Source organism: Symphodus melops, assembly GCF_947650265.1.
Source record: "Symphodus melops genome assembly, chromosome: 22".
Classification (NCBI taxonomy): Eukaryota; Metazoa; Chordata; class Actinopteri; order Labriformes; family Labridae; genus Symphodus; species Symphodus melops.
Window position 1 is genome coordinate 15,382,519 of NC_136712.1, and position 8,022 is coordinate 15,390,540.

The window sequence follows — 8,022 nt, forward strand, 5'->3', positions numbered from 1 at the left end:
TCTATAGGATGCAAATGTTTTTAGCTCACCTGCTTGAACTACTGACTCCCGGATCTGACTCAGAGATGGTCCTGTTATAATGCAAAATGTAAAAAATGTAAATTGGACCTTGTCGCTCCCTGTGCATTTGTCTGCAACTTTGTGTTTTTTGCTGCTGCTTGTCTTGACCAGGTCTCCCTTTAGAGGTTCTTAATCTCAATGGGACCAACCTGGTTAAATAAAGGTTAAATAGATAATAAGTAAAACAAAAATCCAATGGATGAAAAAGAACGCAATGTTAACAAAAAAACAGAGTAGGAAGCAGCTTTGTTACATGTACCATTTGCTCACTATTACCTGCTGCCTTCATGCATCAGCTCACCTTGACTTCACGAAGAAATGTTACTGGGGGCTTGTCAGGAAAATGTCCATGTGAAGTCGGGTTTCAATTTTGGCATGTGAAATGCATGTGTGAAAACACCATAAGAATATCAAAGACAATATAAAACAGCTGCCAGTATGAAGGCATGTTACATATATGTGAATAAGTGAATTGCGTGAGAAAAACAACTTATTTGGAGTTCCTCTGCAAAAAAGATTTTAAGCAAAAGGTTTACATAACGATCCATATTTAAACTATATAAAACATGCTTTTAATAACATGTTAGTGCAAAGATAGACATCTATTACAGGAGCTTGTATCAAGTTTGAATTTCTGAATTTAAATTTGTATCTATATTCTTTGCAAATTCGCCATCTTTCATTGTTTTCCAGGTGTTTTTCTCCTGTTGTTGGCTTGAGGCACTTTGCCTTTCAGGGACATAACTTGGACCACTGCAAACTGTTTAAATTAGCAGGATGGTTAGAAAATGTGTAAAACTGAGTCCCCCTTTAAAAATATCTCATAGAAATGAAACTAAACGAGGCTGCATGTTATCAGAGGTACTATTCCTAAGAGAAATACTGTGACGTTATTTTTATCATTAATAAAAACCCAGAACTAATTGGAATGGATAAATTAGTAGCTACCTTTCTATAGTAAACTGACAACACCTGCAACTCTATCTCACTATGTTGACCTGTGAAAAGCATCTTGTCACAGTGAACGTCGAGGCTTGCTTAAATTAGTCCCAGTGGGATTCATCAGTACCTGAAGCTTCCGTTCAACACCTGCCTGTGGCCTCTAGCCTCTGAAAGCCTTGTTCCAGCCTCCCTGGGTCCTCACCACCATCGCATCTCTCTTAAATTACTGCATAATCATATCTAAGGTCTTTCTGAGAAAAGTACCAGCCAAATAGTGCACAAGAAAATGTGTTTTCCTTTTATTCCCGCTGGACATGAATAGGCATGTAAGAGGATTTCTGAAAATATGATTTGTTGACTCACTAAGAGGTTATCACGCTTAAATCCTTCTGATGTAACGCTACTTTCTTTTTCTTTTTTAAACTGTCTCTTTTCATTCCCCCCCCAAAAACATTATTTGACCACCAGATCCCAAGAGAGGAGCCAAACATGATGAATATACGGATGATACTAAACGAGTCAAATATTAATATTACTGTTCAACTGATGAAAGAGCAAACTCATCTTTTAAATTGAAATGTTTTATTTCGATCCATTAACAAACAGTCTTTGTACTCATCACAAAGTGTTCCCTTCACTGCAGTAATTGAAAAATTCATCCAGCATCTATGAAACAGAAAACAAAGGGAATATGCAGACAGGGATAGCATGAAAATGTACGACCAAGGACGCTTGAATAAGCCACCTGGAACCTTGAAAATGACTCCACACACCGATTTGAGATCTAACAAAAGGAGGACAGAGGAATGTGGGTCACGGAGGTTTCAGGTGGAGCTGGAAAACTTCCGTTTCTCTGTGACATTAATCTGGGCTGACTGGGGCTTCATTGCCGTGCTCAAACTCCCCTCCTGTCTGAACCGATGAGAATCAATTCCTGTGAATCTGCTCGTTCGTAAAGCCAGGGGGCAGTGGAACAACTTGTGCAGGTTGAACAGGAGACAACATTTACAACAGGATGCAGCAGAAATCAATTTGACATGTGTCTACTTTGATGAAGTGTCAATATATATCAGCCCCAGGCTCTATGTGCACTGACTTTCAGCTGTTACAAAAAAGAACACCATTTTTGATGCATAGTTCAGTTTAGGGCAGTTATGAAGTTTAAAGGCGCTGCATTCAAAATGTGCACAATTTTGACAAAAAAATAACATAACATGTTATCAGATTAAAGAGTCAGTCCTTGCAAATCCCCCCCCCCCCCCCCCCAAAAAAAAATAAAAAATAAAAAATTACTTGAGCAGGATTTACTTCTATATTTCACCTTTGCCTCCACTCTGCCATGGCAGCTGAGCTGATAACTTCCCACTATTGTCAATGTGTTCCACTGGCTCCGCTGTGCTGCGTTTCAGCTCCAACAGTCCAGAGTATCTGCAGCAGATACACAGGGCTTCTAATTTTTGCTGCACATTAATCTAACACAGAAAAGATTGAGCGGGACGGAAATTCAAACATTGAAACAACATTAAAACATCTGCTTTATTTTCAAAATCAAACACTCCATTTTGATGGTTGGGAATGATGATCTTATGCATGTGCTGCACAGCCAGCTGCGAGGGGGAAGCAATCCACAGGTGAGGGCAAAGACTGTCCCCGTTTGCTTTGCAAGTCCAAGACTGCAGCTGCTCTGTACTTCTCTTTCTCATTCAAGGTGAAGTTCTACTACTTTGACAATTTACACACGGTCTGCCCCTTAAATGATTGGCTGCTTTAAACTCCATCACTCCAACATTACCGTACTCATCCAGTTACTGGATGCCAACTCAGTGTAACCATTAACTATTCATTTAGACTGATCAGTTCATGATCATACTTTGTTGTTACTGCTACTGCAATTACAATTATTAACGGCATTGTAGCTTTAAATCTGTTTTCTCTATGTTGTTTTTGCTGTTGTTGCTCTTTTTTTTAATCACTTTCTTTCTGAGGCATCTCCCTCTATCCCACTTTCCAAGCCTATTACAATTGTGGCCGATGGCTGTTCAACATGAATCTGATTCTGCTCAAGGTCATTCTGAAAATAGAAGTGCACCAAGTTCATCATTTTTTGAAACAAAAAATCACTTAATACCAACATTTTTAATGAATCTGAGGTTAGAATGTTGCTTCAGTACAATGAATGTCAACGGACTTCTTGAATGTGGACTCATTGTATTGAAAATGTAAGAATTAGATCGGCAACATGTTACAGAAACATTTGTTCGTGTTGTTACTGATAATCCATAAGACGTACTTTATACATACCTGATTGAAAAACATTACAACCAATAACCCTCAAACAGAAGGCTTTAAAATATTTAATCAGCTTTTAACATAACTGTTGATGCAAGAACAGCAAAAAACGAAATCCTATTTATCTCCACCGACTCGCACGGACAACATTTAAACCCATGCTTATGCAAATACAACTTTTTTGCATGGCTAAATTCTACGAAAGTGAGGAAAAATTGTGATGCCTTTTTGTAATTTCAGTAACTACCGGTAATAACTTTAAGAAAATTCAACCAAATTATAGTTCATTAAATGAATGTCTAAATAATCTTAAGTCTTGAAGTCTTTCTGGAAAGTGAATATTCCATGTCTTATCATATTGTTTTTAGAGGGAAACTTGCAGGTACATGATTCATTACGTAGACACAGTTTGACCACAGTAACAGTAGTTTGATCGTTTTCAAACACAGAACAGACATATTTTGCAAATTATATGCAACACATTACGAAGACAGACGGTTAGAAAAAACAAGAGTCACCTAGATAGCAGCATTCACAATAAATATATTGAATATCCATCAATGCGTCTATCAGTGGGTGAGCCAGGTGTGAATACTCCTCTCAGTCTAATGCAAAACACCACCCACGTGTACATGATCCTTGTGACGGTAACAATCTCCCACATCAACAGGGACATTTCCATATTAACTCTAAATATAAAAACAGACATCACTTACAGTTGAGACACAATAGAAATTCAGTTTACTAAAGGACTGCATTTGCCAAATAAGACACCCAAAAACCCAACACCTAGAGAACACATTTCTTTACAAGAACTACTTCACATTAATTGGATTTTCTCATTGTTTACTGAAGAACGACAGTGAAAAATACTTGGGTTCTGACTGTAAGAATGCAGGAATGTGCAAAAATATCTCCCTATGCAATTTGAGCAGGGTCTGTGAGGGTCTGTCCCACTGTCCTACTTCCATTCTTAAGAATTCCCTCAGTGGTAACGTGACCCAAGCTCAATGCTGGTGGCTTTGGGCTTCCAATATCAGTCAAGTCCTCTGCTTGAGGCTCTAAGAACGCCACCCTCTTTCCATTTGAACGCCGATCTCCTGACTCTACTTCTCTGGGATCTGAACAGAGGGTGAAGGCTCGTCCGCCACACCCTGTGGACCCCCCACCTCGAGCATCCCTGCATCGACAGGGAGTGAGGTAGAGGTAGAGCAGCACAAGTACAATGCTGATCACACAGGAAGCCAGGGTGGTGAATGCTGTGTTAAAATGCTCTGCACCACTGCGATTTGTCAAGCCACTGGCAGACGTAGTGCTTGAGTTTCCAACCGCCAAAATGACTTCCGGAAACTCATTGGGTTCATAGTTGCGACCTCGCCCTGTGACACACCCAAAAGTACCAGAATCTTCTATCAGTGCTCCACGAATTTCAAGGGTACCATTGGGGAAAACCCTTATGCGGGCATTTGAACCATTGGTTGATGAATTCACCACAGTCCTCGGGGTAACCCAGAACACAACCAACCCTTCTTGGACTGGCATAGGCAACCCTGGACATGGCAATTGTAGCCATTTTCCAGGTTCTACTTGGAAAGTCTTTGCCTCAAGGGGCATTTTAGATGTTACCTTCTCACTACATTTAGATCCTTTACCAATATTGTCCATACATGGGTATTCAACTCTGAAATCCAACAAGGGGCGATACTGTTTCCACATCCAGTACTCAATTAAGGCAAGTAATGCGCAATCACAGACAAAAGGGTTTTCCTGCAAATAAATTTGACTTTGTCTGCTGAAAGACAGAAGGTTCTGGACAGGAGCTTTGGAGAGCCTGTTGTTTGAAAGATCAAGAAAGGTCAGGTTAAGAGGCCCCCCAGGTTCCTGATGAAGCCCAAAGGGAAAATCCTCTAGTCTGTTCCCAGAGAGGTAGAGCCTCTTCAGGCTTTGAAGATCACTTAAGGCCCCTGGGTTAATCTGGATGATCTGGTTGCCAAAGAGTAGAAGTTCTTTTAGTTCTTTCAGCCCACTGAAGTTTGACGAGTTAAAAACCTTTAGTTGGTTGGAAGAGAGGTCCAGCTGGAGAAGATGCGGCGTCAAAGCAAAGGCATTCGTCTCAATTTGGCTTATGGAGTTCCTGCTGAGAACCAGTGTAGCAAGTCGGTTCAACGGTTGGGTAATCCAGTCCAGAGGCAGGACAGTGAGGGCATTGTGGCTCAAGTCTAACCGTGTGGCATAGCTCGGAAAATCAAAGTGTGCCACAGACAGATTGCGGCCACTGCAGGAAATAATATCACTGGCACAGAGGCAGTATTGTGGGCAAGTAGCCACAGAGGACAGGGAGCCAAGACACAGAGAGAGCAGAATGGCTACAAAGCCGGGGTTCCAACGGCTTCCTCCAACATCAGTCCTGCCTGAAAGGTGTGACACAGTGGGATGCATCCTGGTGTTCCCTCAGGATGGGATCTCAGGTTACCGTCTCACTGGTTGTACACATGTCAGGTTTACAAACCTGTGATAATGGCAGGCATTTAATTAACTGAGGAGAGACAGAGAAAGAAAGGAATCAAGAAAGGGGGTAGTATTTGAAATGATTCTCCTATTTGTTTTGTTTCGTTTAAATAACAATCTGTTGGCACTACATTTAAAAATCAAGTGTTTCGTTTGATTCTAGTCACACATACTGTATCTAATTATAGTCCAGCTATAACTCTTAATACAAGATGCACATAGCAAAAAAAAAAAAAAAAGATTTTGATTTGCAGTTTACCAAAAAAATTTGATTTACCAAAAAAAATCACAGCTAGAAAAAAAGAAGTGCGAAGAAAGAAAGAACAGAAAACACTGCAAAATGAAATCATGCAATACAGATATAGCCATTACATGCCTGTCACTAAAAATAAATTATAATCCACTTTCTAATACAACTATGATGGCTGCTGGCATCCTCTGAACATGACAACTGTTACAGAAACTGCTGGAACAAAGTAACTTAATCCAAACATGTTCAGAATCCACATCCCCTCCTCCGTATTTTGCCACCAACAGTTTGTTACAGCTTTATCACGCAACAGTTTCCTTTTCTTAAATTACATTTTTAAGTCAGTTTAACTCTTTTTATTCTGATTTGTTTATTTTTCATTAGATTGACACCTCTTCTTATCAGAAAGAACAGCATGATTTCCATAACATGTGCCATGAATCTAATGTATTGATTTATCTGTCTATTGTATCTAAATGACGTCATGGTTTTTTAGCTTTTCGCCAGATATTTCAGCAAGAAAGAATGCCAAAATGTAAACTCCAAAAGCCATATCAGATTCTTATTGAATATTCAAATAAAGAGATTTTTTAAAGGCAAAACTATAATACATTGAACAAAGTTTGTAGCTGCATTGATTAGCAAAATAATGCATTACTCAACAACATTAAACATCATAAATTTGATATTTTTTCATTTCATTACCTTCTTAAGCAAAACAGCTCATTATTGTGTGGTTGCTAAATCTTTAGAGAAGTTGCTGTTCTGTTTCCAATCATTGGGCATTCATTTTATTGAAAGATATTGAACCGTTCCTTAACAAAATATAACTTTTGAAGAGGTCACCTGGATTGTAATTGCCATTTTTCATAATTTTATGACACCTTATTCAAGAAAATTAAGCTTATTTCCCTAACAGTTATCTGATCACAAGAACTTGACAACAGAGTTAGAGTACCAGTATCTGATTTCATTGACAAAAACCTGGTTGACTAATGACAAATATAGACAATTCACTCTCAATAAGATTTATAATTATAATTTATACTACATGGTAAAAGCATAAGAATAAAGGCTATACATTGTTTCTTATGTCAACGACCGGTTTCACGATGTACAACATGTGGAACTGGTTTCTTTAGAGACTGTTATTAGTAGTGACCTTGTTGTATTCCCACGTCTGCTTCTGTAAAGCGATAATGAACAGTTTCACATGACTTTTATATGCAGGAAAACAAAACAAACGGTATATACAGTATATTCGACAGCTCACCCTGACGCCCACACTGCTGCCTCTTCAATCCAGCAGCTCGTCTGCCTTTTGCTTCATAGCTTATCCAGACGCGATGTACCGCGTCTCTTATTCGATCCCAAATATCCTCGAGGCAACTTAAATCGCAGTTTTCGGGATTCTTCTGCTGTTTTCTTACAGTCAAATATCAAGCCGAAGTGTCGGGAGGACAGTGAGAGCAGCGGCTGGTTTATTCACCTGCAGGTCGGGTTGCATGTAGCAGTGGGAGGGGTCGTCCTGAGAATAAACACGGAACACGGCAGCAGCCGATGTTATGCCAGATGATGAGAAAAGAAGAAAAGAGAGAAGGAGCGGTTAGAGGTGCAGCATCAGCAGCCAAAACCCTAATGCGTAAAGCTTAATGTCTGAGGGTTTTTTTTTCTCGTAATAACACCAGTGGATTTATTTTCTTCCACTTACGTTTTTTTTTAAACAAAACCAAAAAAGTTAGGCCTTTAAGCTGCATTACGAAACTGCCTCTGAGAGATGCTCAAATGTGGTTGTTGAAAGGTTAACCTGACTTACTAAAAAAAACGATGCTTATCAAAAGGCTGTGGAAACATCTGTTGCATCTGAGTCAGAGATGTATACTGTATAAACAAAGTGCAAGGTTTGCTTGCAATTACAAAACTACAAATAAACAGATGCGTCTGTTTACAGATGTGAAAAAAGAAAGTGTCTA

At 39.3% G+C, this 8,022-nt stretch overlaps 1 protein-coding gene across 1 annotated transcript; it reads right to left on the bottom strand.

The window, feature by feature from the left end:
* Nucleotides 1-3,710: 3,710 nt before the first annotated feature.
* On the bottom strand, nucleotides 3,711-7,640 carry LOC306818161 (amphoterin-induced protein 2-like). Its single transcript, XM_079335535.1, has 2 exons — nucleotides 7,323-7,640; nucleotides 3,711-5,827 (listed from the first exon to the last, which is right to left on the bottom strand). Exon 2 carries the CDS (start codon nucleotides 5,728-5,730, stop codon nucleotides 4,210-4,212), a length of 1,521 nt encoding a protein of 506 aa, XP_079191661.1. The 5' UTR covers nucleotides 5,731-5,827; nucleotides 7,323-7,640; the 3' UTR covers nucleotides 3,711-4,209.
* Nucleotides 7,641-8,022: the final 382 nt, after the last annotated feature.

Bases quoted from the DNA above. Each gene is read 5' to 3' on its own strand.
- LOC306818161 (XM_079335535.1), bottom strand. From the start codon at position 5,730: ATGCATCCCACTGTGTCACACCTTTCAGGCAGGACTGATGTTGGAGGA.